The sequence below is a fragment of the Talpa occidentalis genome, unplaced genomic scaffold, assembly GCF_014898055.3.
Source record: "Talpa occidentalis isolate TD23 unplaced genomic scaffold, MPIMG_talOcc4v2.1 talOcc4.12, whole genome shotgun sequence".
NCBI classification, from domain to species: domain Eukaryota; kingdom Metazoa; phylum Chordata; class Mammalia; order Eulipotyphla; family Talpidae; genus Talpa; species Talpa occidentalis.
In genome coordinates, this window is record NW_023601212.1 from 69229106 (window position 1) to 69255636 (window position 26531).

General features: G+C 49.1%; 4 protein-coding genes across 11 annotated transcripts; 2 read left to right on the top strand and 2 right to left on the bottom strand.

Annotated features, from left to right (window-relative positions):
* Positions 1 to 9883: 9883 nt before the first annotated feature.
* On the top strand, positions 9884 to 14384 carry NR1I3 (nuclear receptor subfamily 1 group I member 3). The gene is made up of 8 exons (XM_054693531.1): positions 9884 to 9990; positions 10808 to 10938; positions 11894 to 12063; positions 12282 to 12421; positions 12645 to 12790; positions 12872 to 13000; positions 13155 to 13296; positions 14121 to 14384. The coding sequence occupies exons 1-8, from the start codon at positions 9884 to 9886 to the stop codon at positions 14248 to 14250; spliced, it is 1095 nt and encodes a 364-aa protein (XP_054549506.1). The 3' UTR covers positions 14251 to 14384.
* TOMM40L (translocase of outer mitochondrial membrane 40 like) lies at positions 12172 to 18231 on the bottom strand. Its single transcript, XM_037506623.2, has 10 exons — positions 18136 to 18231; positions 17660 to 17909; positions 17304 to 17371; positions 16907 to 16999; positions 16529 to 16630; positions 16292 to 16397; positions 15980 to 16102; positions 15790 to 15866; positions 15487 to 15589; positions 12172 to 15096 (listed from the first exon to the last, which is right to left on the bottom strand). Exons 2-10 carry the CDS (start codon positions 17772 to 17774, stop codon positions 14957 to 14959), a joined length of 927 nt encoding a protein of 308 aa, XP_037362520.1. The 5' UTR covers positions 17775 to 17909; positions 18136 to 18231; the 3' UTR covers positions 12172 to 14956.
* On the top strand, positions 16100 to 21290 carry APOA2 (apolipoprotein A2). 8 transcript variants are annotated; one of them, XM_054693530.1, is made up of 4 exons: positions 16100 to 16127; positions 20178 to 20253; positions 20564 to 20696; positions 21071 to 21290. In XM_054693530.1, the coding sequence occupies exons 2-4, from the start codon at positions 20202 to 20204 to the stop codon at positions 21186 to 21188; spliced, it is 303 nt and encodes a 100-aa protein (XP_054549505.1). In that variant the 5' UTR covers positions 16100 to 16127; positions 20178 to 20201; the 3' UTR covers positions 21189 to 21290. The 8 variants fall into 8 exon arrangements, with proteins under 8 accessions (XP_054549505.1, XP_037362525.1, XP_037362527.1 ...); XM_037506628.1 differs by lacking the exon at positions 16100 to 16127 and adding an exon at positions 17601 to 17971; XM_037506630.1 differs by lacking the exon at positions 16100 to 16127 and adding an exon at positions 18396 to 18487.
* Positions 21291 to 23138: 1848 nt separating this feature from the next.
* Positions 23139 to 26190, bottom strand: FCER1G (Fc epsilon receptor Ig). The gene is made up of 5 exons (XM_037506633.2): positions 26057 to 26190; positions 24331 to 24422; positions 24130 to 24165; positions 23693 to 23713; positions 23139 to 23534 (listed from the first exon to the last, which is right to left on the bottom strand). Exons 1-5 carry the CDS (start codon positions 26103 to 26105, stop codon positions 23472 to 23474), a joined length of 261 nt encoding a protein of 86 aa, XP_037362530.1. The 5' UTR covers positions 26106 to 26190; the 3' UTR covers positions 23139 to 23471.
* Between the last annotated feature and the right edge of the window lie 341 nt (positions 26191 to 26531).

The window sequence follows — 26531 nt, forward strand, 5'->3', positions numbered from 1 at the left end:
TGAATCCTCTCACACACACCCCTGCATCTCTGGCCTGTACCCCAGTTCTTGTGTGCATAAATAAATATATCTTAAAAAGAGAGAGAGAGAGAGAGAGAGAGAGAAGGAACCAAGAGAGAAAAGGATGGGGGAAGAAAGAGGGAATGTGGGAGGGAGGGGGAAAGCAAGTGGATGGTAGTTCATGGCAAAGAATAGGGAAACTGTGAAGTGCTTGTTTAATTTGGAAGAGCATAGATCTTATAAACAGGAAGACATTTTACCATTAATCTTTCCTCATACCCAATGGGGAAAAAAACCCTCTCTAATAAAGTGATGATCACCTAGTATCCACTTGAATAAGTAATGAACACCCCTCTCAAAAAAAGAAAAAAAAAAAAAAAGAAAGAAGCTAACTTACAACCAGTTATTCATTCTATCTCAATCTGACAATGTGCCCTCCAAGGTGCTGCGCATGGTGGTGAAGCTATTTAAAAAGGAGAGACTGGTTTTAACTTTTTTCCTACTGTTGTCACTAAAATCAGTTCCAATAGGCAAGTCCTATGTCCTAAAGTCTAGCTTGTTTCTTTCTGTCAATCAGGTAGCAACCTATTTGGAGGTCCATCTCTAATAGCAAGACTAGCCAAGTGGACTCTGCCCAAATGAGGGGAGCAGACATAGAAGATGAAGCCCACCCTTTTGTCTACAAAGATTATTTTTCAGTAAGGTGAACTATTACTCAATAATTACTATCTTGTATAGGTTTTTTTTTTTAAGATTTATTTTCTTTTTATGCATACAAGAGCTGGGGTATAGGCCACAGGTGCGGGGGGTGAGAGGATTCACCAGAGACAGAGTGGAGAACAGAACAGGTGGATTGACTGAAATACACTGCTGAGGGGAGCAGCGGGCGAGTCAGGAGAGGTCTGCTGCGCCATGTGGGTAACTCCCTGGCCAGGGATAGAACTCGTGCTGCAGTGGCTGCGGTTAGCTTCATAGGTTGCATCTTAACCCCTTGCGCCATCAGGGAGGCCCTATGTTGTATAACTTTTAATAAAAAAAATATGATTAGAGCAAGTTGAAAACACCTTGGTAAGAGTCCTGAACTTTCTGAAAACTCCAACGCTATAACTGTTTATCTAAATAGTTAACTTTCACTTCTACTTAAGGATATCCTTTAAATTCTCTTGCCTGTGATACTTCTAGGTATTGTAAAACCTCTTAGTCTACTTACAGCTTCAGTCAGCCAAAGCCAAACACTTTCAGGGTTAGCTGTGATACTTTCTTTTTTTTTTTTTTTTTTTTTTAATAATACCTTTTTTTTTTTTTAAGATTTATTTATTTATTTATACAAGCACTGGGTACAGTCAGAAGCATGGGAGGGTGAGAGAATTCACCAGAGCCAGAGCAGAACAGGCAAACAGATGAAGCACACTGCTGAGGGGAGCTGCAGGCGGCAGAAGAGTTCTGCGCGCCATGTGGGTCCCTCGCCCGGTGGCCGGGGATGGAACCTGCGCTGCAGAGGCTGCGGGCAGCCTCGCAACCCAGCGCTCAACCACTGCGCCACCGGGAAGGCCCAGCTGTGATACTTTCATGGCCTGTAACAGCTGACTCATTAAAAACTAAGCTACTCTCTGGTGGCAACCAGTCATTGCTCAACAACGGATTCAGGTAATACTGCAAATAGCCTTTCTCAGCGAGACCCTCTGTGCTTTCACATTTTTCTCTACCACGTCAGAAATAGAGGAGATGGGGAAAAAAGGATCCCCTCTTTTTTACATCCACCTGAGCTCTTTTGCTTCTCACTTCCATATGGGAACCTGGTTGCCTTCGTGACTAAATTTCTAACTAGGCTAGCTCCTACCCACTCTATGCAGCCTACTCCTCTAGCTTCCCCCACCTTTCTAATGATCAGCTAATTAGCATCAAAAAAGATTGTCTTTATCGAAACAGACCTCTCCAAAGTTCTTAAAAAGCTGTGCAAAAATTATAAAGAGAATTCAAGGGCCTCCCTGGTGGTACAAGGGGGTAAGTCTCAGCACTGTGAATCTGTCAGCAGCAGGGAGCTAACACTCATGGTGCAACAGACCTTTCCTGTCTGGCTTGCTGCTCCCCTCAGCAGTGGGCAGTGTATTTCAGTTGATCCACCTGTTCTGCTCCCCACTCTGTTGCTGGTGAATTCTTTCACCCACCCTACCTCCCCCCGCACCTCTGGCCTATACCCCAGCTCTTTATGCACAAATAAATAAAATAAATCTTGAAAAAAAAAAAAGACAATTCAAGACCCTAGATCTGAACTCAACAAGCTTTTTCTATCATAGGCAGGGAGTAAATTTTAGGCTTTGCAAGCCTTATGATCTCTGTTGAAATTATTCATCTGCCATTATAGTCTGAAAGCAATCATAGATAGTATATAAACAAATAGGTGTGGCTATATTCTAATAAGACCTAATTTGTGGATACTGGAGTATGAATTTCATGTAATTTTTGTGTCATGAAATATACTTTCTTTTAAAACGTTAATGTAAAAGCTATTCTTAGCTCACAGACTGCAAAAACTGGCAACAGGCAAGATTTGGCTCCCTGGCCACAAATAGCCAACTCCTGCCATAGATGATTAATGTCCAATTGTGGTACAATAGTCATGTAATGGTAGGTAGTAAGAAAGAAGTCAAAGAAAAATGACACTGTCTAAGACAAAAAAGAGACCAAAACCTCTCAGGGAAAATGAGATTTGGTTGGCTTTAAAGGAAGGATAAAATGACGGAAAGAAGGGAGGAAGGAAGAGAGAGTGCATCTGTTTGGCATCTGGCTGATAACGAGAGAAAAATGATGAAAGAAGACTAAGGTTTAAGATAGGGAAGTTGTGGTTCATGTGTGGCTCATGAGAGCCTTGAGATTAGAATAAGGGATTTAAACCTGACCCTCGGGCCTCCCGAGTGGCACAGCAGGTTGAGCGCTGCGCTGTGGAAGCTGTCTGCAACCTCTGCAGCACGGGTTTGATTCCCGGCTGGCCAGGGAGAAACCCACATGGCACAGCAGACCTCTCCTCCCTCGCCCACTGCCCCGTGTATTTTGGTCATTCTGCTTGTTCTATTCCCACTCTGTCTCTGGTGAATTCTCTCACCCTCCCGCACCTCCGACCTATACTCCAGTTCTTGTATAAATAAATAAAAAATAAAATAAAACAAAATAAAACTGACCCTCACACAGAGAGCAGTTTTATTTATTTATTTATTTATTTATAGAGGCATGCTTTATTTATTTGTTTGCTGGTTTTGTTTGTTTGTTTTGTTTATACATGCACTGGGTACAGTCAGAAGCGCGGGAGGGTGAGAGAATTCACCAGAGCCAGAGTGGGGAGCAGAGCAGGCAGAAGGACCGAAGTACACTGCTGAGGGGAGCAGCGGGCGGCAGGAGAGGTCTGCGCGCCATGTGGGACCCTCCTCCGGTGGCAGGGGAGCAGCCGGGGATTGAACCGGCGCTGCAGAGGCCGTGGGCAGCTTCGCAACCCAGCGCTCAACCGCTGCGCCACCAGGGAGGCCCACAGAGAGCAGTTTTAGAGAGGAAACAGAGAGAGCACTGACTTGGCAAGAGAAAGACTAGAAGCAGGGAGACCAAGATGGGGATATGGAAGTTGTGCAAAATCAGAGCCTGGGTGAGTGCAGTGACAGTAACAGACATAAGGGATCAAGAATCGATGAGACTTGATAACTAACAAGATTTAGGAGAGGATTCAAAGTGACTTGAAATCCAAGAAATAGGGGAAATTATTCAATCATTCATTAGTTATTAAGCACACATTGTGGCCAGGACATATGCCTGGTGTTGGGATAAGAAGACCCATATGAGGGCCTCCCTGGTGGCGCAGCGGTTGAGCGCTGGGCTGCGAAGCTGCCCACAGCCTCTGCAGTGCCAGTTCGATCCCTGGCCATAGGCGAGGGTCCCATCATGGTGCGCAGACCTCTCCTGCCACGCTTGCTGCTCCCCTCAGCAGTGTACTTCGTCATTCTGTCTGTTCCGCTCCCCGCTCTGGCTCTGGTGAATCCTCTCACCCTCCTGCGCTTCTGACTGTACCCAGTGCTTGTATAAATAAATAAATAAATAAATAAATAAATAAATAAATAAATAAATAAATAAATAAATAAATCTTTGAAAAAAAAAAAAAAAGAAGACGACCCACATGACATAGAGCTCACAGTGTAGTAGGGAGAGGCAGTCATGTGAACACAAAGGTGTGATATTGTCACAGGTGCTGTGACAGAAGTCCAGGCAGTGCCGTGGGAGTCCAAGAAAGAAATAGAACATGATATAATCTGAACAGACATCAGAAGGGACCACTAAGAACAGCAAGATCCCATGGAAAAGGAGTCATAGGTTTTGGAGACCTTCTCATACCAGAGGGAGGATACATGAAATCAGGTATATAAAGGTGCTCTGTAAACCATAATGTTCAAATATTAGCTGTTTTTACATTTCTCCAGAGCCTTGTGAATAGAGGAATTATTTGGGAGGAACAGCGAAAAAGAAAGGTAGGGAGGATAAAATCAAGCCTTCAAGAAAAACCCACATGCTTAGGACAAAAGAGAATCCAACAGAGGAGGAAAGGAAAAAAGCAGCTAGAAATACAAGTGGAGAGCCAGGAATGATGGCATCATAGCAGCAATGGAGGAAGAGTTCAAAAGAAGATAATTTAGCTGTAAGGGAGTCAAAATCGGTAGGAAGGCTGATTGGGAAAAAATAAGAGAAAATTGTTGAAATTCAACAGGCAACAGAAGATCATTGGTGAATTCAGAGAAAGATTAAAACCAGATTACAAGGGGCCTCCCCTGGTGGCACAACAGTTGAGCGCTGCCTCTGCAGCACTGGTTGGGCCAGGAGGGACCCACAAAAAAAAAAAAAAAACAGATTACAAGCTGAAAAGAAGGTCGCAGGTAACATGAACCTTTCCTCTTCAAAGAATTTTTTGTCTCAGAACCTGGGGACCAGATTAGAAATTTGGCCCAATGGACATCTGAATTAGGCTGACCACATGGCAAATGCAAACATGACTGGTAGGGATAGAAGTTAGGAAGGGTTTAGAAGTCAGAAAGGAGTCAGGACTTAGACTAGAAGGCTAATGGGTACCCCATCAGAGAGAGAGGATGACACAGGATATAGGCTGTGAAGGGATAGCAGCGCAAAGGGGAACAGGAATGAATCCAGCTGACACCATGGGTCTTCTAGTGGAGAAAGCACCTGACACAAAGTGTATAACCAGGACTCCCTGGTGGCACAAGGGGTTGAGACGCAGCACCATGAAGCTATCCGCAGCCACTGCAGCACGAGTTCGATCCCCAGGCCAGGGAGGTGACCCATATGGCACAGCAGACCTCTCCTGGCTCGCCTCTGTTCCCCTCACCAGTGTATTTCAGTCAATCTGCCTGTTCTGTTCCCCACTCTGTCTCTGGTGAATCCTCTCAAGCCCCCACCTCTGGCCTCTACCCCAGAGCTTGTATGCATAAAAATAAATCTTTAAAAAAACAAAACAAAACAAAAAAACACAAAGTGGATACCCACTGGATATTTGTTGAATTAACAAACGTTCACAAATAATGACATGTGCCCACATGCAAAGAACATGAGTTTGTTTGTTTGCTTGCTTAATTTTTTTCATTGATTTTTATTTTTTCCTCAAATTTTATTAATCTATCAATCATTTACATAATCATATCATTTGGAGGGTACATTTTCGCACCTCCATATGTGCACATGCTCATTCACCCTCCACTGAAACTCCTGTACAAATGTCCTCACCCCTCTCCTCCCCTACACCCTCCTACACCCCCCTCATTTCCTCTGGTAACCAGTATATTTTTCACAGAGTCTAAGAATTATTTTTACTGTGCTTTGCCAGTTTGCTTTTTTTGTTATTTACATTCCACAAATAAGTGAAACAATCTGGTAACTGTCTTTCACTTTCTGACTTATTTTGCTTAGCATAATCACCTCAAAATCCATCCATTTTGTCCCAAAAGGCACTATGAGTTTGGAATCAGACCTTAATTCATAATTTAGCCCACTTATCCATCCCAAAGCATTTATTATATGTGCCCGGAGTACATATAATACATGAGACCCGAAGCATCCAGAAATAAAAGATGCAGCTCTTGACCTCAACAACTCACAGTTGATTGACAGAGGCAGACACAATCACTCTGCAACATAAGTGCTGAGACAAACGTGTGCACAGGCTCCAATCCACAGTCCCCCAGGGGTGATCTCCATTCAGGCCTGAAGGGCCAAGAGGGTCAGGAGGAACAGAGGAGGGAGGTCAAAAGTGGGGTGTGTGCAGGGATTCCAGTCAGACAGAACAACAAGGGCAGGTGTTCAGAGGTGAGTATTCAGGATACTGTAAATGCCGAAGCACATCTAGAGCCCAAGTGTGATATGTTAGCTTAGGGAAGGGCAGAGGGTTGGAACAGACGAGGAAGAATAATAAGCAGGAGCCAGTCATAAAGGACTTTTGTGTGACATGCTAAAGGGATTGGATTTTATCCTGAAGGTGATGAGAAGCAAATGAAGAATTTTAAGTAGGGGAGAGACATGATCAAATTTGCATTTCAGAAATAGCAACAGAATGGAGGATGGTTTGGAAATGGATGAGGCTGGTCGTAGGGAGAATAACTTATTAGTCTACTGCAGTAAAAATGGAAAATGATGAGGGCCTGGGCTCAGCTAAAAGGTAGTGGGTGTGTCCAGGTCAGGAGACAGGAATTACAGGACATGGTCTTCATTATTTTTAGGTAATGAGGGAGAGAAAAGAGGCCAGGTGACTTCCCAGCTTTTACTTGGTACCTGGGAGAGAGTGCAGTGCAGGGGAAGGAGAGGAAGAGAGTAAGAGAATGAATATGAGTGGAATCCCTTCCATGTTTGAAGCATTGTGTAAAGGATTTTACATCAATTCTTTATTTGATCTTAACAACAAACCTGGCTAGTGGGTGTTATTAACTTTTTTCCAGATAAGAAAGCTGAAGTAAAAAATAAGAAAAAGAAAAAGAAAACTGAAGTTCAGATATCTTTTTTTTTCCTTTTGTGGAACCCTTGCTGGCAGCCCCACAGCCCAGCGTTCAACCGCTGCACCACCAGGGGAGGCCCTGAAGTTCACATATCTCTTAAAACAGCCCACAACCAACACAAATGTCTTTCAGACCCTGGTCTGGGCAGGCATGTTGGAAGAAGATATCAGTTAACCTTGTGAAACAAGGGAAATAAATCAGAGAAAGACAAGTACTGTAGGATCTCACTTGTATGTGGAATCTAAACAAACAAAATAACAGATACTAGGAGTGGGCAAAAATGGGTGACCATTCATTTCCCAGCTTACCCTTTCAAAACTTCTTGGGACTCAAGCTGCTTGATCTAACATATGAGGTCTCCTAGGCACTGGTCCTGCCTGTATCTCAACCTCAAGCTCATCTCTCTGAACTTCTTTTTTCTCACTCTCAGCCTGAAATGTGAACAAAAGAGGCTAGCTTATGATTCCACCATATCCTATTTTTTCTATCTGGTTTCTTGAACTTGCACCCTCTGCCAGAATTGTTTTTTATTTTCACCTGGTTAACATCAAAGCAGGATTTGGTACCCCTCTTCTGTGGTCCCCCCTGATGCTCTGTGCATAGCGTCATCAGTTATCCAAGTATTTTATCAGTGATCCAAGTGTATTTATGTAGCTATAAATACAGTGATCTAAGTATTTATGGCTATTTAAAAGTCTGGGTCCACAACTGACAGTGTATTTAAACTCCATTAGGATAGAGAGCATTTTTTTAATCCTAGAAGTGTCTAGCAGGTTCTCAGCCAATATTTGTTGATTGAATTAGTATGAATTCTCAGAGTCATACCCAAGCTAAGACATCAGCATACACATAAATATGCTCAATCTCCCAAGAATCAAAGCTAAGCACCTGTGCTCTCTGCAAACCCACTTAATTCAAAATACAGTGAGTTATGCATAGTTGGATATTGTGCCACTTGGGATTAAGGGTGCCACCAACTCTTCCTGGGAATCTAAAGAAAGTTCTTAATTCAATCTCTGTTCTCTCTCTCTCTCTCTCTCTCTCTCTCTCTCTCGCTCTTTTTATTGTTCTAACCTGCACTTGGGTTTTTAACTCATCTTTGGAGCAACATCAATTATAACTTGACTCTTAACTGAAGAAGCAGAAGACATGACAGCAAAAGAAAAAGAGGAAAGGAAAGATGATTTCTAGTGGCAGAAGACTATGAAAGGCTGAAACAACAAACACCCAGCAGATATGGGTGAGGATCTTCCAAAGGGCAAGAATGAAACTTGGACTTTATTCTAGCATGGCAGAGTCAGATTTTTCTTTGGTTTTTTTAAAAAAAGATTTATTTTTATTTATGTATGCATACAAGAACTAGAGTGCAGGCCAGAGGTGCGGGGCGGGGCGGGAGTGGGGTGGGGTTGAGAGGGTTCACCAGAGATAGAGTGGGGAGCAGAACAGGAGAGACAGGAGAGGTCTGCTGCACCATGTGGGTTAGCTCCCTGGTCCTGGATCTAACTCATGCAGCTGGCTGGAGATAGCTGAGACTTTAACCCCTGAGCCATCAGGTAGGCCCCTAGAGTCAGATTTTTCTAACACCAATGTCTCCGATATATTATCCATCCCACACAGTTTTTGAAATTACTTTTTCTGTTCATAGGAGAACAGAAGAGTACATATAATTGAAAGAGTACCTATAACATGGAAGAGTACATATAACTTTTTATACTTACAAAAATATTCTTCAACCCTAGTGAAAACACCCACTTCTGATTCTAAACGTATTAACTAGAAGTTCTTCATCTGGACTGCAGAGAGGACCCAAAACATAATTTTTAGGGCCCCCTGAAAGATAAGAATGTAGAACACATTGTTCAAAAACCATGAAGATTTCCAAGATAGCAAGAGTAGTGCATTAAGCCAAGCCAAAGACCCCTGGGGCACAGGGCCTGTGTCACTGCGCAGGTCACTCGTCAATGAAGCCAACTCTGGTGCAAGAGTCCCCAGATCAACACAATTCTCTTTAATTGTGTTGAGGCGGCCCTGATTTAATCTTCAGCTCTCCTCAGGAAGTGGGACCTCTTCAAGCAATTTGCACAAGCTCTTCATGAGATCCCAATTCTTTTTAAGAAATTCCTTTCGGGGGCCTGTGCAATAGTTATACCGATGCTTTTACGATTTCCAGTGCACATGGAAAAGCTGGCTCCGTCTCTCCTCTTTTCCCAACCCCTCCAGGACCCACGGACAGAGGAGATTGCAGATCTAGCCTAAAACTCAACAGTAGGGGAGATTTCCATGAGTCTGATAAGGAACCACTTCTAATGAGTCATGATAAGGTCCCCACCCACCAGGTCTCCTCCCCACTCCCCATGTGCCAGTGACCAGCACCATGGGCATGCCGGGAACACCTCCCACCCAGGCCTTTGCCCTGGGTCCAGAGTCTGTGCCTGAACTAGGGAGTTGCTGAGAATAACTGGAAGCCACACACAACAGAAATTCTCTGTTTTCCAGGTACCGAGGGCCAAACCCCTAACTCCAACACTGATAGCTCTTGAGATCAAGGGGAAAGCAGGGTGGAGCAGGTTTTGGGGAAGGACATTCATACCAAATTCTGTAGCCTGTAGGTGCATGGTGCCTAGAGGAGCAGGTCGGAAATCTTTTGGGGGCCAGAGACAAAAAGCAATATAGTACAGGCAATAAGGCAGGGGGTCAGGTCAAGGACAGGTTAGGGAAGGAGCTCTGCAGGAGGGAAAGTGGAGGGGAGGAGGAGGGTGAACAGCACCCTCTCTTGCCCCCATGCTGAGCTGACTGCTAACCCCTCCCACACCCAGGGGTCTGTGACAGCCACCGCAATACCTGAAGCCATGGCCAGTAGGGAAGATGAGCCGAGGAACTGTGTGGTATGTGGGGACCGAGCCACAGGCTATCACTTCCATGCCCTGACTTGTGAGGGCTGCAAGGGTTTCTTCAGGTGAGAACCTCTTCCTCAATAGAAACATCCTCCCAAAGTGCTTGCCTTTAAGCCCTGGCACATGCCCGGGCTTGTAGAGCTACATTACTCCCTCATCTCAGAGCCTTGTGCCCTGAGGCTATATCTGGCCAACTTCAACACTGTATAAACAGGTGGGGTAATAACAGAAGAAAGGCCAAGTGTTGGGCCTCCCCAGTGGCGCAGCGGTTGAGCGCTGGGTTGCGAAGCTGCCTGCAACCTCTGCAGCCGGTTCAATCCCCGGCTGCTCCCCGGCCACCGGAGGAGGGTCCCACATGGCGCGCAGACCTCTCCTGCCGCCCGCTGCTCCCCTCAGCAGTGTCCTTCGGTCCTTCTGCCTGCTCTGCTCCCCGCTCTGGCTCTGGTGAATTCTCTCACCCTCCCGCGCTTCTGACTGTACCCAGTGCATGTATAAACCAAACAAACAAACAAATAATAAATAAATAAATAAGACATGCCTCTAGAAAATTAAAAAAATAATAAAAAATTAAAAAAAAAAAAAAAAGAAAGGCCAAGTGTTTGTCCTATGGCTACCACCCCTGAGTCAAAGGAGTATGTTATGATGTGCTCACCACCTGCAAAGCACCCAGCTCGAACTGCATCAACCAGACTTTCCTGAGTGATTCTGGGTCCTCAAGGACGTGCTTGAAATGTGTTGTCTCCCAGCTACCCTTAGGAACCTTTGGGCACAGCTCAAATTTTCCCACAGCACCACAGGTCTTCAGACCATGTCATTTCCCACCCTCACATCCCCACCGGTGCATTGTCACCCCCACCCTCACATCTCTGTCTCTCACAGACGAACAGTCAACAAAAACACCACTCTCTCTTGCCCCTTTGCTGGAAGCTGTAAGGTCAACAAGGCCCAGAGGCGCCACTGCCCAGCCTGCCGGTTGCAGAAGTGCCTAAATGCTGGCATGAAGAAGGATAGTGAGTTGGTCCCCTACCATCCCAGACCCCACGTATTCCCCACACAGCAGGCAGAGTGAAATTTTGGAAACAAATGGGATTATGTCAAAACTTACCATGACTCCTCATCTCTTTCCCTGGTCTAGCTCCCCAGACCACCTCAGACTTTATTTCCTAACTTTTGCCCAGGGCTGCATCCCCCCAGCCACACTGACCTCATGCCACCTTCAGCTGCGCTGGGCACACTGTCATCTGGATTTGCACTTGTACTTGGCATGCCCTCAATCCCATGCTCTTCCCCTAGACATTCTTGTCTTCTCTCGGCTCAAGTATTGCGCCTGTCACTTAGGCACTTGATAATTGTTGACAAATCATTAACGCTCCCCCCCCACCCAACAAAGTAACTGGGTGCCCAAGTTCACTCAGCTAAAAGGTTGTAGTCTGTATTCAAATTTGTCTGTCTGACTCCCAGACCTTAGCTTTTTCCATGATGTCACACTTTTCAGTGTGCAGCAGTGGAAACTGGAGAAGTCAAAAACTCTTGGCTTGAATTCAGTCTACATCTCTTAAGTATTTTGTGAACTTGGACCTGTCACTGAAATCTCTGTTGTTTCTGAAAACAACAGAGGATTGTTTCCTCCAGTGAGATTTGACCTTAAGACCTTTGAAATTATAATGCTCTGCAAACAGAAGTGAGGTTTTAGTTATTTCCACCTCTCCCTCTTCAGTGTCCCCCAGGAGTCAACCTCTCCTCACACCATTCCTTCCTCTCCTGGGGTCAGTTGCACAGGCTGGGGGAAGTGCACAGGACTCCCCTATACCTGCAGGCACAGGGACTCCTGCCAAGCTCAGAGAGCCCTTAGCTTCTCTCCCAGCCCCTCACCCCAGATATCTCCTGGGTCTCACACCAGGCCTGTCCCAGAGTGTTCTGCTGCTCTCAGTAGCGTTGTTGACTCTCTTGCACGGTTGGTCATAGTGATCCTGTCGGCAGAAGCCCTGGCGTTGCGGCGAGCAAAGCAGGCTGAGCGGCGGGCACAACAGGCACCTGTGCAGCTGAGTAAGGAGCAGAAAGCCCTGGTCCAGACTCTCCTGGGGGCCCACACGCGCCACATGGGCACCATGTTTGACCAGTTTGTGCAGTTCAGGGTGAGCACAGAGGCTTTGGGGCTGGAATGTGACCCAAAGTCCCGAGGAGGCTGGCCTGAGGGAAGGGGCGGTGTGCCAGGCACCCATACAGAGGCCAGGACTTCTCCAGACCCCAGCCTAGGCAAGCTCCATGATGAGGAGCTCTCCAAGATGAGGCTGGCGAGGCCTAAAGGCGAGCCCCAGGGCTGGGCCTCTTGCTCAGGCTGTGATCTCTGCAGCCTCCAGCTCATCTGTTCGTCCATCAGCAGCCCTTGCACACCCTGGGCCCGGTACTCCCCCTGCTTGCACACTTTGCAGACATCAACACTTTCATGGTCAAGCAAGTTATCAAGTTCACCAAGGACCTGCCCCTCTTCCGGTGAGTGACCTTCCCTTAGCTTTTGGAAGAAAACACATACCTGGTCAATAATAGCCCCCATTACGCCCAAAAGGGCACTGACCAAACTCATCCCTCAGGCTTCCCAAACACCACTCTTGGATTCCCAGCTTTGTTTTCATGTGTCTCGGTTAGGACTGGGATTCCTCTCCACTTCTGAAGTTCAGGCAAGAGTCTTAAGTGCCTTGTTTTCTTTTTTTCCAAGGTCCCTGCCCATAGAGGACCAGATCTCCCTCCTCAAGGGGGCAGCTGTAGAAATCTGTCACATCGCACTCAATACCACTTTCTGCCTCCAAACTCAGAACTTCCTCTGTGGGCCTCTTCGCTACACGATAAAAGACGGAGCTCATGGTGAGCAGTGCTAGACAGCCAAAGGCAGGTGTCCTTGTGGGATGGTGTGTGCCGAGATGGCCTGGAGGGGCCTAAGCCTAGTGTCTCCCACAGCGGGGTTCCAGGAAGAGTTCCTGGAGTTGCTCTTTCGCTTCCATGGGACACTGCGGCGGCTGCAGCTGCAGGAGCCCGAATACGTGCTCATGGCAGCCATGTCCCTGTTCTCTCCTGGTGAGCATACCTCAAAGCCCTCTTCTGTTCTGCTACCACTACCCACACTCTCCGCTCCTTGAATCCATCCATCCCAGACGTTTTAGCCTTCAAACCTGCAAAACGGGTTTCCAGTGGCCTCAGCTTCCTAGCGCACTGTGTAGACCTGCCCCAGCCCCCACCTTGTCCTTCCCACTTCCCTATCTTACAGACCGACCCGGGGTCACCCGGAGAGAAGAGATTGATCAGCTACAGGAGGAGATGGCCCTGACTCTGCAGAGCTACATCAGAGGCCAGCCGCCCAGGCCCCGGAACCGGTACAGTGGGAGATGGAGGCAGGTCGGAGACAGGGAGATGGGGGCTACCCAGAGCCAGACGAACCCTGAGCTCAGAATAGATGCCTTTTCACTGTCCTTTTCTTTGGGAAACCCACTTTCTTGGGGGTTTAGTGCTTCCCTCCCATGTCATGTAGTTCCAACATCCAAATTGCTCTACTGCTTCTTCATCTCACTTTTTCCAGATTTTTTTTTTTATTCAATAGATGCAAAGTAGCTCACAGGCTCTTTATGACAACATTCCTGAGACCAAGACAGGCAGTTCCTCAACATCCAACTCTCCTGAGAGTTGCTTTCATTCTCTTTCCATGGCCCTTCTCCCTTTCCCATGGGCCAGTTCCTTTCATTTTTTATTCCCCTTGAAGTTATGGTCATACAGTTTCATGGCCAAAGCCAACCTCTGGCTCAACAGTCCTTGACCTATCAGCCCTGGAGTATGTTCCACATCTTTCTTGCCCACTAGATTGGTCAGAAGAAGGGTGCTTCATGCCATAGAATGCACCCACCTTCTAGAACCCCTTTCTAGAACCTGCTCTAGAAGGTCAAACCCTACGATTCCATACAGTTAATGTTCTGTTCAAGCCTGCGGCTTCCTTCACATTTGGCCTTCAGAGTTCTGGGCTCCAGAAAATCTGGGCATGGTGAAAGAAGACATGGGAACCTCTGATAAATGTGTTATATACCAGAGCATGATTTTCTTTCATGTTCATATTTAGCTTCACTGAGGGGTAGGGACCTCAGGACCAGACTCTCAGTCCCCCTATTTTCATCCTCTTTCCCTAATGACTCCACTACTTCCTCCAAAGGTTTCTGTATGCGAAACTGTTGGGCCTGCTGGCTGAGCTCCGGAGCATCAATAATGCATATGGGTACCAGATCCAGCACATCCAGGGGCTGTCTGCTATGATGCCACTGCTCCAGGAGATCTGCAGCTGAGGCCTGACTGTTCATCCCCAGCCCATCTGGACACAACAGACTGGAACAGGGAAGATGCTGGGGCCAGAGGTTGAGACCAGCAGGAAGGGAGCCTGGGGTTGCAATGAAAAAAAGACTAAAGCAATAACTGCCTCTTCATGCGGTCATGGCAGGGGTGGGGGTACAGGGAGGTGACCCTGGGGACACAGTTGTTCTCTGGAAATACGGAAGATAGGGAAGGAGAAAGTCTCGGGGCTAAGGGATATAGAAACTCTTTCTGGGGATAGGTGGACCCCACTTTCTGAGGTCAGAGATTTAGCCCTTCATTCTCAGCCTGAGGTGGAAAACAGGATGGGAAGCTAATCCTATGCAGACTTTCTGTTCTGAAGAGGAAAAGCAGAGAGCTTTAATCCACAGGGAAATGAAGGAGGGCCATGAGGGGGTAAAATTCAGCCAGACATACCCCGTAATCTTTCTCCCTTAGTCCAGAGCCACAGAGGATGGGAAGAGGACATGGGGGCCGATGGCAGAGGTGGGGCCTCAGACCACTGCCCTCAGCTGCCCCATAGCAGCTCCAGTTCTGAGAGGGCATGGTCCTGTCCCCCACTCTGCTCCTGGGACCTAGAGGTCACCCAGTGAGGTGGGCTCTGGAGAGGGGCCTAGTCTCTGGCCCTCAGGCACTGCCTCGGAGGTGGCAGCTGCTGTGGAGATGGACTCTGGGACAACCTCAGCCCACAGTAATGCTGAAGCCACAATGGAATCTGTTGCGCCAATGACTGAGGAAGGCCCCAAGGGCTAGGGTGACGGGTAGGGGGGGCATCTTCTTCTCCAGTACAGCACCCACGCACCAGTTACTATCCACCAACCCTGTAGGGAAAGAAATACAGACTAGGCTATTGAACAGAGCTTGAAGAAAGGAGTCAGCAGAAACAAGGTGAAGCTGCCAGATCCCTCACCCCTCCAAATGGCACCTCAATAACCCTCACCTCAGGCCTCCCTAGTGGCACAAGGTGTTAAGTCTCAGCACTATTAAGCTATCGGCAGCCACTGCAACATGAGTTCAATCCCCCAGCCAGGGAGTTGACCCACATGGTACAACAGACATCTCCTGTCTCACCTGCTGCTCCCCTCAGCAGTATATTTAAGTAGATCCACCTGTTCTGCTCCCCACTCTATCTCTGGTGAATCCTCTCACCCCCCACACCTCTGGCTTACACACCAGTTCTTGTATGCATAAATAAATAAATAAACCCTCACCTCTAAACACCATGTTGGCCTGGGGCAGAGTCAGGTGGTAGCCAAAAGAGAAGGTTGTGTCTTGTAACCTTGTATTTGCCTCAAACTCCACTCCAACCTGAACCTGAGAACCATGAGCAAGGAGGATAGATGGGTCATAGTAAAGGTTAGAGGGGTCCTGAAGGGTAGTCAGCGGAATGAAAGCATGCATGGAAACGTGTTGTATAGGAAGGAAGAGACTAGATCAGCAGGGCCTCACAGGTCTACAGGGAAACACATTCCTGGCCAACTTGCTGCAGTGGGCGATCTGGTTTGCGCTCTCACCTGTTCATTTGCCCTGTGGTAATAACTTGCATGGGCCCCACCTGATCCCACATTCAATGTAGCTACCCAGTGCACAGCTGTGAAAATCAAAGCACAGAGAACAGGAATGTTACATAGGAGGATTTAGGCCTAGACCCTCAGCCAGGTCCAGAACTTCCCTTGCCCTTCACTATTCCTTTTTACCCCATACCAGAGTACTTCCCCGCCAGAGTGAGGATGGCACCCTCTTCGCCTGGTCGCCGGTGGTAAACCAGCTCTCCTCCCAGCACCAGCCGATGAGTGAGGCTCTGCAGGAAGTGAGCGACCATGATCACTGTGGAGGAACAGAGAAAAATGGGGTCAGTCACAGAGAGTCCAGCCTGTCCTTCACTTCAGGAACCCCACCCCAGTATGCCCAAGAAGTTTCTCTTCTAATTCTGGAACTGGACAGACAACAAAGAGATCCCAACACCCTAAGCAAGTGGGCAGCCAGGATAAAAAGGCCTCTGCCCCAACTTCTCACCTGATTCCCCAATCAAGTCAGGATTTCCGAGGGTCAGGGTGGCTGTGTAGTCTTCTCCCCGGTACTCGCCGTCAAACTGCCAAGTCAGGAACTTGGCCTGCTGTGTCTAAGTGAGGAGAGTGAGGAGTAAAATATCCCTCCCTCTTTCCAATCACTATCCCCCTACACCCCAGGGTGGGGTACTCATACAGAAGAAAGGAAACTCTTTAGCACATATAGGCAGGAAGCACGGGGTACCTGGAAGACAGCCTTGGCTCGGAGCCGCTCTGCCAGGAGGAACAGGACCTGGGCGTTGAGGCTACCACTGCTGTCCATGTCCCCTACCACAGTCGGGAACACCTGTTGAAGAGCAGAGACAGTAGGAATGAACTGGGTGGCACCACTGGCCTAAATCCAAATAGAGAATTTCTTAACATCACCCAGCGCCCCCTAGTGGAGCCAGAACATAAACTCCTGGCTCCCGGCACAAGATGTTTCCTCATTCTCTCCCACTCAGAAAAGACACAGGAGCAGGTACCTGTCCCTTCTTGCCCAGAACATACACACTTTCTCCTCCTCTAGACCTAGGGCCTAGGTGGTCTTTAAGGAGATGACCCCGGTAGGTGCAGCCCTCACCTCAGTGGGGCTAAGTTGCCAGTCCCCTGCGTAGGCCGCATGGAGGTGATAGCCAGGCAAGCCAAGGGCACTCATGTGCACAGTGTGAGCCACCTGAGAAAAGAGCAGTCAATGATGGAGAGTGCATCCTGCTCCCCTTCAATCTCTAACCACCCTTCATCGTCTTCCTAGTTCCCATCCAGAAGGCCTTTTAAAAATCCCCAATATTCCAACAGAAAGAGAGGGTCACAAGATGAAAAGCAACAAGTCCCACAGATAAGGGAAGTAAATAGAGTCCCACATCCTCCCTCATTTGTCCCATAGAGCCTGGCTAAGGTTGGAGTATAAAGGAAAGGAGAAAAGGATCCAGGGACAGGCGGGGAAGAATAGTAAAGGGGGGCCAGAGAAGTGGGAGCACCTGGAAATGGCTGCTCAGAACCTTGTTGACAACGAGCTTCACTCCCTCCATCTGTGCTGGGAATACATCTGAAGGGAGCAGGGGGAGGAGGGAAGGAGTAAGCATAGACAAGGAACCCTTACCCGAGGAGTCTTTCCTTTTAATCCCATAGAAAGTGCTTTGGAGGAACTGACCTCCTTTCAAGTCTGCAAGGAAATGCCCCACTTCATTCCAGCACCTGCTCCTCTCTGTAGGCTAGATGCTGAGCTGTGATCTCCCCCTTCCTACTCCCATCACTGGACACCAGCCTTCCAGATCACCATCCCCCACCCGCTTCTACCTCTTCAACTTGAGACTTCCAAATGCCAAGTTCCCACCTTTGCATAGCCGGTGCAGCTCATCGAAGCTTCCAGGGTTGGGCAGAGGTTCCTCTCGACGGGGGCTCCGGCGATGCAAGGCCCCCATCGGTGCCAGGCCTAACGTGTTCCCCATTTCAGTCCAGGGAACGGGAAAGGGGCCGCGGCTAGCTTGGGAATGGGAGCTTTGCTCCTTCTAGCTCCCACGGACCCCACCCCCCATCAGCCAGATCCCTAGTCCCAGAAACTTCCGCATGGTCCGAGGGTAGACCTGCAACAGGAAAAGTGTGGGGAAAGAGCACTCTCATAACCAGTGAGAAGAACGAAACCCAGGTACGATCCTGTCCCATCCCGGATCCCTCTCCCTTACCTGTCACCCCGTCCCCTCCCCCACGCTCTAACTCTAGCCCCCAACACAGACCTCACCCAGCCCCCTACTTTCTCCTCTTAATTCCTAGGCTACAAGATGAGGCTTGCGATGCAGCGGTAGCCCTTACCGTCTCAGACCACTGTGCTGCCCCTTTTCCCCCGGCACTCCCCGGTCATCTTGATGGGGGCAGCCATCTTGAGTAATGGCAGGACTGCGACTTCACGATGCATTTTCAGCGTGGCCATGAGCGCCATCTTGGAAAAGGGCAAAAAGAGAGCTCAAAGACAAGAGCCTCCCCTGATTGGGCCCCGCCCAATCAATTAACAAAAAAGCCTCCAGGTCTCCCGGGGACCAATGGGCGAACAGGAAGCAAAGGAGTGGCAGGCCTACCATCTAGAGCGCTCCGAGCCCGACTCTGCAGAGGCAGGCGGGCCTGCTGTAATTCCTGTACTCAAGCCTATGGCCCTAAGCGCTCCAAGGTCGGAGACCTGTGGTGTGCGGACACTAGGGGGAGCACCTGGCAGCCTGAACCCGTGAGGCTCCCCGCAACAGAGAGCTTAGGGGCTCATTCTGTGAAGAGTGGTGAAGGGAAGACTCGAAACACTGCTTAGAAACCCATGTTCGTGTGACTTGTGGCCCCCAACACCACCCACGAACTCCTGGGGATCCACCTCACAGCGCCCTCACAGTCCTCCTCCAAATGAGGAGGAGAGCGCAGCTCTTCTGAAACATGCACTCACACCTCCCTCCTGGAGTCTACACCTCAGACGTCATGCCTTGACCTCTTGGTGGAATAGGAATGGGTGTGGGAGTTTAGGTGAAAGCAGGGCCTGCAGCCTTAGTTGTGGTAGAACCATTCCCTGAAAGAGTTGTCTGCCTGTAGTTAATCCTTCCTTTCTGATTCCCCACGCAGAGTTGGCCAAAAAAGCTAGGAATATGGACTTCCACCTGCAAATGGAAGGGCCGGGGCAAGTCAGTAGAGAACAACCCAAGTGCCAGCTACTGGGTAGGGGAACACTAAAGAGATATTTTGGGTCTGGTCACTAGGCCTCTCTAGCTCTCATAACTCTCCCTCCCTCAGGAATTCTGAGGGCAAGAGAAACTGCTTCTAATAGCTATTAACTCATTTCACCTGGAGACCTCCAGTCCTTGGAATATAGCTCTGCCTTGCTCACCATCAGCTGGGATGAGGACTAGGGCCTTGGTCTGAGAGAGATGCCGTGGCCCCTGCTAACGCATACTGGCTGACCACCACCTAGACCCTAGAAGACCAGTGACCTTCAACTTTTATATTGATAGAAGACTCTCATTCCCTTCTTTCTCTGCCAGAGCCCTCCAGCTGGGAGGGGGAGGGCAGCCTACTTTCTGAATTTGTTTTACTGGGGGTAGAGTGTGCTCATTGGTTAGTTTCCTGGAGGGTCATGTTTTCTCCCCCATCTCATTACACATTAACTCAAAGAAGGACAGAGTCTGTCACATCTGCCCTCTGACCCTACCTTTCATTCCCTTCCCCCTACCTCTGATTTCAGCTCCTTTCTCCTTTCTTCTGTTCCCCAATGTCTCTCTGACAAGTTGCAGAGAAGGCAGGTAGGGTTGGAGAGATGAAAAATACCTATAAATGGTCAAAGTTACAAAGGGCTGGGGACTTCATGTCAGACCTTCTCTGAGAAAAACTAGGGCTCCTGCTTTCTGTAGCATTCTGCCCCCAAGGACTACTACCCCAGACTCCAATAGAAAGCAGAATGCATCTCCGATAGGGTGGAAGTCACTTCTCTTAAGATCTGTGCCCTTTGTTCCACCCCACCTCCCTATCACCAGAAGGCCTCCATGTGCTTGTCCTCTCCTCCCCTATTTCTCCAACTTGTTTACTCCAACATGGCCTCTGCCCCACTGGACACCTCCACTGTTCTTGTCGCCTGACAGTGGGTGGGGAAGCAAACAGGTATATAACCCCTGACTCCTAGTCAGGACACGCACAGCCAGCAAGGACAGACATTGCCTTGGTAAGGTGAGATAGCAAGAGGTATGGGCAGCATCCAAAGAAGACTAGGTTTTAATGGTGGGAAGGGAGGAAACTGCTTTGGAGTGGGCCCCTGGGTAATGAGATCCCCAGGGAGGGGCTGAAGTCCCTCAGCTTCAGTGTCCTCCCCTGTCTCCAACTGTTCCCAGGCCATCTTCCCCTCCATCACCACCATGAAGCTGCTTGCTTTAACTGTGCTGCTCGTCACCATTTGTAGCCTTGAAGGTGAGTATGATATGGAAAAGAGATCCCCAGGAGGAGGAGGTGCCAGGGGTCTGAACTATCCATCTGTCTGTGTTCCTATGCCCAGTCTGGCAACCAGAGGGCTCAAAAAGGAGAACTTTCCCCCTTAAGACCCAAAAAGCCCATCCAAAGTCCTGGAACTAGATACTAGTTTGGGGAGGGGGCTGAGTACTGGGTACTGGCCAGTACTGGTACTTTGCCAGTACTGGATACTGGCAAAGGTGTGCAGGAGGCCAGGACTCGTTGTTTGAGGCCTAGCTGAGGGTGTGTTTCTGTGTGTGCATACTTGCAGGGGCATTGGTACGGAGACAGGCAGAAGAGCCAAGTCTGCAGGGGCTGTTTTATCAGTACTTCCAGACTGTGACTGACTATACCAAGGATTTAATGGAGAAGGCCAAGGCCCAGGATTTTCCGGCTCAGGCGAAGTAAGTCTCTGGGAAAGTGGTTTAGGGACTGTGGGCCATGGCACAAAAGAAAGGAAGATGGGACACCCAAAGGTGGCTGGGCTCAGGCTAAGGCAGTAGGGAGGATTAGCTTTAAATTGAGAGAAAATTTCCTTCCTCACCATGTGATCCCATGGCCTCTTGGACAGTCAGGGCAGCAGGAACTGGGCTTTAATGTCACTCTGGGGTCTGCTCCTCTGCCCTGTGGAGGCCTTGCTTTTCCTCCTAGGGCTTTGCCATGGCAGGATGGACCAGGCACTAGAGTTTGGGATCCTGGGTCAGACTGCCCACCAGCAGTGAGACACTGCCAGGGCCTCAGGTGCCTGATAGTGACCTGTAATCCCTCATAATTCCAGCGCCTACTTTGAGAAGACTCAGGAGCAGCTGACACCCCTGATCAAGAAGGCGGAAACAGGCCTGTTTAACCTCTTTAGCAGTTTCATAGGACCCAAAACAGAGCCTGCTGCCAAGTGAGGTATAGGGGCCATTTTCCTGCATCCCAGCTGGCCCCTAGAACACTCTCGGCCAAGTCTGGAGCCCTTTGCCCCACTCTCTGCTTGTTTTCTATAATAAATATAGGAGTCAAGTTGTAAGTCTGGTGTGTTTGGGTACTGGGAACTGTGGGGAGCAAGGAATAGGAGGAAGGACCAAGAAAAATATGCTTTTAATAAGAGAGGATTTGGGTGTGCAGGGATAGAGAGTGTTGGAGAAACAGGTGCTAAAAATGACAGGGTAGGGGTGCTAGTGATTTATCTCCAAACCAAAGGACTCTTCCCATAGGCCAGAGGAGTTCTGCAGTGGAGACTAAAGAGTATTTGATTGAACATATTCTGTGGAAGAAACTGAATCCCTAGGTTCCTAGGGAATCACGGGAAATGAAGGCACCCCTCAGAATTTGCTCCTGATCATCCTGTGATCTATCTAACCCTACTACCAAAATCTCTTACCCAACCCCCTGTCTGGGGACACCACCCAAAGTTTCTTCCCTACACTATTTATAGGTCTGGGCTGGGAGCCAGCTCAGAGCCTAGAACTAGTAGCTGTCATAGCAAAGACTGGCTAGGTGGTTCCACAGAAATTTGGGGAACTGTAATAAGTCAAGATGGGATGGAAATAAGGCTGGTTGATGAGGAAAGACATAATCCCAAACCATAGGGCAAGGGAAAATGAGGCAATTTCCATAAAAACTTGTCACACTTTCAAAGTTACTTTCCCTGACTCACCTCTCATCTGAAACCCCCTCTTCCCCAGATAACTGCAGTAGTTCCAATTTCTTTATCTATCAACCAATCTCTTCTGTCTGACCATGAGTTCCTCACTGCTCATGATTACCTTGCTCCCTTTTCTTCCCCAGACTCTATTTTTCACTCATGTAACAAAATATCTAGGGATAAAAGATCTCAGTCTGTCACTGGCAAAGTGGTTTTTGGGTAGGTTTAATTTAAGTTAAATTAATTAATTTCAAAGAGCTTGTGTTTCCTCATGGATTAGTGAGTGGATGGAATGGTTATGCACCGAAACATGTAGTCAAGATGCTGTGGGAAGTATTGCCCAGCACAGAAGTTCAGGTGAAAGCCTGGGATTCAAAATCCACTCTGACAGGGCTCCTGGTTCAGAGATTGGGCAGGCAACTTCTGTTGGGGGTCACATATTGCCAGGGGATCCTACTTCCTGGTGGAACTGAGAATAGGGCCCACACAGACAAGGGGAATGGTGGGGATCCCTTAAACTCACCCTGTGCTCCTAGGAGCTGCCCTCTCATCTGGACCTGCCCAATGCACTCCTTTGCTTAACCCAACATGCCCATTACCTCTAAGGTCCCTCTTGCCCCAGAATCACTGATAACTCAATGTTCCTCATAAAACCTCCCAATAGGTGGGCCTCCCCTGGTGGCGCAGCAGTTGAGCGTGGGGTTGCAAGGCTGCCCCCAGCCTCTGCAGCACCAGTTCGATCCCCAGCCACCGGCGAGAGTCCCACAAAAAAAAAAACAACCTTCCGATAGGGCATCATACCCTCCCCTCTGCCCATTAGACTTCCAGCTGAGCTAATGCTTGTGCATTGCAAGCTGTCCCCACACTTTCCTGGAAGCCTCTCTGATCCACTTTGGTGATTATTTAGGGTTGGACACTTGGGCTCCCCCACAACCCAAGAGTGATTCAATTTGCAAACACAGAAGGCCAGGCTGGGTACAGAGGTCACTTATTAGGTTTGAATAACACTGGATGCACCTAGACTCCTATCCAATTCCATGTTAGAAAATGAGGGGTCAAGGGCCATTCTTTCCCCAGGCACAGTATTCATCCCATACCGCACTGAGAAAAACAGTCCTGAAATCTAAAGACTGTGAACGCTGTAAGGTCAGGAGTGGTGTCTGCCTTACCCAGATTGGTACCTTCAATCGTCAGCCTGGTGTCTGGTGCAAGCAGAATCAATATGTGAGAAATGATTGAAGGAGCAGAGCCCAGTCCATGGCAGTTTATTGGTGGCACTTCCTTTCCATTGTTAGTGGGGTTGAGGATGGGGAAGAGGAGAGGGCTGGGGTCAAAGAGTGAGACTAGAATATAACATTAACAAATAGCATCTGAACAGAAGTTGTTAATGGAAGGAGCCACTGGTGTCCATTAACCAGGGGCAGAGCATCATCACAGGGATAGGGCCAGTGGCATTAAGGGTGTAAAGGCATCTGTGATGCCAACCATGTGGGCTGGGAAGAGGACCAGGATCAGAAGGATGGGACTGAGGGTGTCTGTCCTAAAGTCATTGTGGTGGTTTATCATGCTTCAGAGTCTCGTAAGTCTCCTGATTCCGGGTGCTCAGGCCCTGGAGGTGAAGGTCAGAGAACAATCAGGAGCCTGAAGCTATCACAGGGACCCCATCAACCCCTGCAGACGCTATCTCTTCCAAAGTTCACTGGAAATGCCACCCTCCTGCATTAACTTCCTGGAACTGGGGTGGGTGAGTGAGGAGGGTTTACTTACCGTGTAAATGCCATCTGATTTCTGGGGAGGAAAAAGAGTAAACATTAGAGACCTACCCTCCTTCAGCACCCCAGCATCTTCCCCACCCAGGGGTGGCTGGCTCCCTTGAGTAGCGAAGAATATTTGGACTTTCTGGGGCATGGATACATATTTGCGCACAGGGCTAAACACCCCCCCCCCCCCCAACACACCATACAACTCTCATATACTCATTGTACTGGGCTCTTCCTTGCCACCTGCTGAATATTTTACTTGTGACTCAGCTGGGTGGCAGGGTGGGGAGGGGAGTATGGAGGGAGCCTCTGACGCTTACGCAGTTCAGCACCAAAGAATCATCCCTCTCAGAAGCCATAGGCCACATGGCTAAAGCCCCAGAAGGGCTGAGTTTGAAAATTTGTTGACACCCAGGTTGGGGGGAAGGGAGGCCTGGTCTATACCTCAAATCTGACGGCAGTTGCCTTCCGAACCTGGATCTGAGGAGGGTAAAAGTCATTAGTAACGGTGAAGTCAGTGACCCACCCCCTTCCTCCAAAAGAGGAAACCCCCTCCTTTTATTCCCTCTCCTGAATCCAGGCTGCCACAACCCTCCCACTTCTGACCTCACCAGAGTCTGCTCACCCCTGTGCCCCTTGCCTTACCTTGAGTCGACAGTAGAGCAGGGTGAGGATGATGCCGTACAGAAACAGGATTGCATCCAGGATGTAGCAGAGCTGAGGCTCTCCCAGGGCCTCTGAGAACAGAGGTGCCCATGGGGTCAGGGGTCAAGGTATAATTGGTTCTCAGAGGAGAGGGAAGGGGGATGGGGCTCCAAGAAGTAGCTCAAGGCCTGGAGAAACCTTCCAGAGAAGGAATTAGGTCTCTCCCTCCCCCTAGGTTGGGGTGGTGAGGAAGCATGAGGGGTTCTGTTCCATGGAACTTCTATTGCAGCAGCCCCCAGCCTCTCTCTATAGCACTGCGGTTCCTCAGGTATATTGAGTGTGCACAGCTCTCAGGGGATTCATTCGAGTTCACTGGACTAAGACCACAACCTCAGCCCAAAGGGGAGGGGGAGGGGAGGCAGTGATGAACTTCAGCGCAGAAACCACAGGGGTGCCTCTGCTGAGTCCTGTGACCTGTGGCTGAGGGCCGGACAGGAAGGATGTGCGTTGGGGAAGGGAGAGAAAGCAATTACTCCAGCATTGGTCATTATCTGACCTTGGACTTCTCGCTGGGTCCCACCACCCAACACTTATAACAAAGGGGCTGCTTTCCTAGACCTTAAACATTAAGGATTATGCCCACAGCCTGGGCCAACACCTTAGCCCCCTGCTTCTGAGAGAGGAAGTCTTGTGCAACTAAAAAAATCAGGGGGTCTGCTCTCCTATCTGCTCAGGCTCCTATCAGAAGGGCTCAGGGCGCATGTGACCAGTGAGATAAAGCACTTTTTATTCTCTGAAACTCTTTCCCTAAAAAATTCTGCACAAATCTCAAAACCACCCTGTGAGGTAAACATCATCACTAACCTACAAATGACAAAACCAAGACTTGGAAAAGCTAAGTAACTTGTTTTCCGTTAAGTAGCAGGCTGCTAGCAAAGCCAGTATATTTTGTTAGCTCTGAGTCCCAGCACCGCCTCAGCTCATGGCAGGAGTAAATCCCTCCCACCAGTCGCTGCTGGCCACACAAAGGCTCATGTCTTCTTTCCATTTCCCCAGTTTCATGAGCCCCCTTCACCCCAACAGCAGCTGCAACCCTCCCTCTTCAAAGCACATCCCCTCCCAGTAAAGAGGAGCCAGAGTAAGAAGTGAATTCGTCATGATAGGCCTTAGAGCCGCTGCCACCTCCCCATTTCTGCTTCTATTCCTAGAAATGCCCAGGCTTTAGAACTGGGCCCTTGGTGCTGCCCCACCTCAGGCCAACTGCTAACAGAATGTGGTTCAAAGGTGCCTAGTACTGACCCCAGAGGCAGCAACTGGGTTTTTCATTTCTATGCGCTGTCTTCCCCCTCCCCCCAAGCACATGGACAGATAGCGGCCTTCCTAAAGGGGCTGTAGAAACGTGATTAACCAGCTAGAGACCAACTCCCAACCAGCTCTCCAGGTGAGTTGAGCATGGAAAGTGGAAGCTTGCCCCAAACCAGCTTTTTTGAGCCATAGAACCACACTCCCCTCCCCTGCCCAACGGAAGTATCAATCCTAAAAAAGTGAAGAGGACAAGAAAGGTGGGGACAGGCTTGTGCCCTGAGGGGGACTGGAGAGAACCAGCCCCAGGGTGAGTGCCCATCTGCCCATTGTCGACCTTCTGCTGGTCTGCCTTGGCCCCTAGACCCGAATCTTCCTTCCCACCCTAGAAGTCCTGCTCGCTGTCCTCATCAAACCCTCTCACCTGCTTGTTCAACCAGGAGAAATAAGAGCAAGGCCACTGCAGGAATCATCTTGGGCAGGGGGCCGAAGGGCCAGAGCCGGGCAGACACTGACAGCACTGCGCAGCTGTCTCAGCCGAGGCTCCCTGACCACAGAGTTCCCCCCTTCCTGCCACGCCTTCCCCCAGCTTTGGCCCCTTCCCCTTCCTGCATTCGAGGCCGGGCGGCGCCCGGAAGGGCCAACCAAGAGAGCTAGGAGAGCTGGGCACTTACGCCCGAGTCCCAGGGTGGCCAAGCCCGACTTCCATGCCCCGTGGAAACTCCCACCCCAGGAAGGGCTGTCGAGGCCCGCCCTCTCACACCACCGTTATGAGCTACATGCTGACACATTGCCACTCGAAGTTCCTGAAGACCCTCCATTGCTTTTTCAAGCCACCTGGACTCTGGCCCCTGTCTTGACCAAGGGGTTTACCAAATTGTGTGGGCAACGAGGTTAGT

Excerpts from the sequence above, each read along its gene's own strand:
- FCER1G (XM_037506633.2), bottom strand. The coding sequence starts at position 26,105 with ATGATTCCTGCAGTGGCCTTGCTCTTATTTCTCCTGGTTGAACAAGCA. Across the intron at positions 23,714-24,129 it reads CAACTGCCGTCAGATTTGAG|AAATCAGATGGCATTTACAC; the intron begins GTATAGACCAGG and ends TTTCCTCCCCAG. Across the intron at positions 23,535-23,692 it reads AATCAGATGGCATTTACACG|GGCCTGAGCACCCGGAATCA; the intron begins GTAAGTAAACCC and ends CTTCACCTCCAG.
- NR1I3 (XM_054693531.1), top strand. The coding sequence starts at position 9,884 with ATGGCCAGTAGGGAAGATGAGCCGAGGAACTGTGTGGTATGTGGGGAC. Across the intron at positions 9,991-10,807 it reads GGCTGCAAGGGTTTCTTCAG|ACGAACAGTCAACAAAAACA; the intron begins GTGAGAACCTCT and ends TGTCTCTCACAG. Across the intron at positions 12,422-12,644 it reads AAGGACCTGCCCCTCTTCCG|GTCCCTGCCCATAGAGGACC; the intron begins GTGAGTGACCTT and ends TTTTTTTCCAAG.
- APOA2 (XM_054693530.1), top strand. The coding sequence starts at position 20,202 with ATGAAGCTGCTTGCTTTAACTGTGCTGCTCGTCACCATTTGTAGCCTT. Across the intron at positions 20,254-20,563 it reads CACCATTTGTAGCCTTGAAG|GGGCATTGGTACGGAGACAG; the intron begins GTGAGTATGATA and ends GCATACTTGCAG. Across the intron at positions 20,697-21,070 it reads GATTTTCCGGCTCAGGCGAA|CGCCTACTTTGAGAAGACTC; the intron begins GTAAGTCTCTGG and ends TCATAATTCCAG.
- TOMM40L (XM_037506623.2), bottom strand. The coding sequence starts at position 17,774 with ATGGGGAACACGTTAGGCCTGGCACCGATGGGGGCCTTGCATCGCCGG. Across the intron at positions 17,000-17,303 it reads TTCTGAGCAGCCATTTCCAG|GTGGCTCACACTGTGCACAT; the intron begins GTGCTCCCACTT and ends CTCTTTTCTCAG. Across the intron at positions 16,631-16,906 it reads GGCAACTTAGCCCCACTGAG|GTGTTCCCGACTGTGGTAGG; the intron begins GTGAGGGCTGCA and ends GCTCTTCAACAG.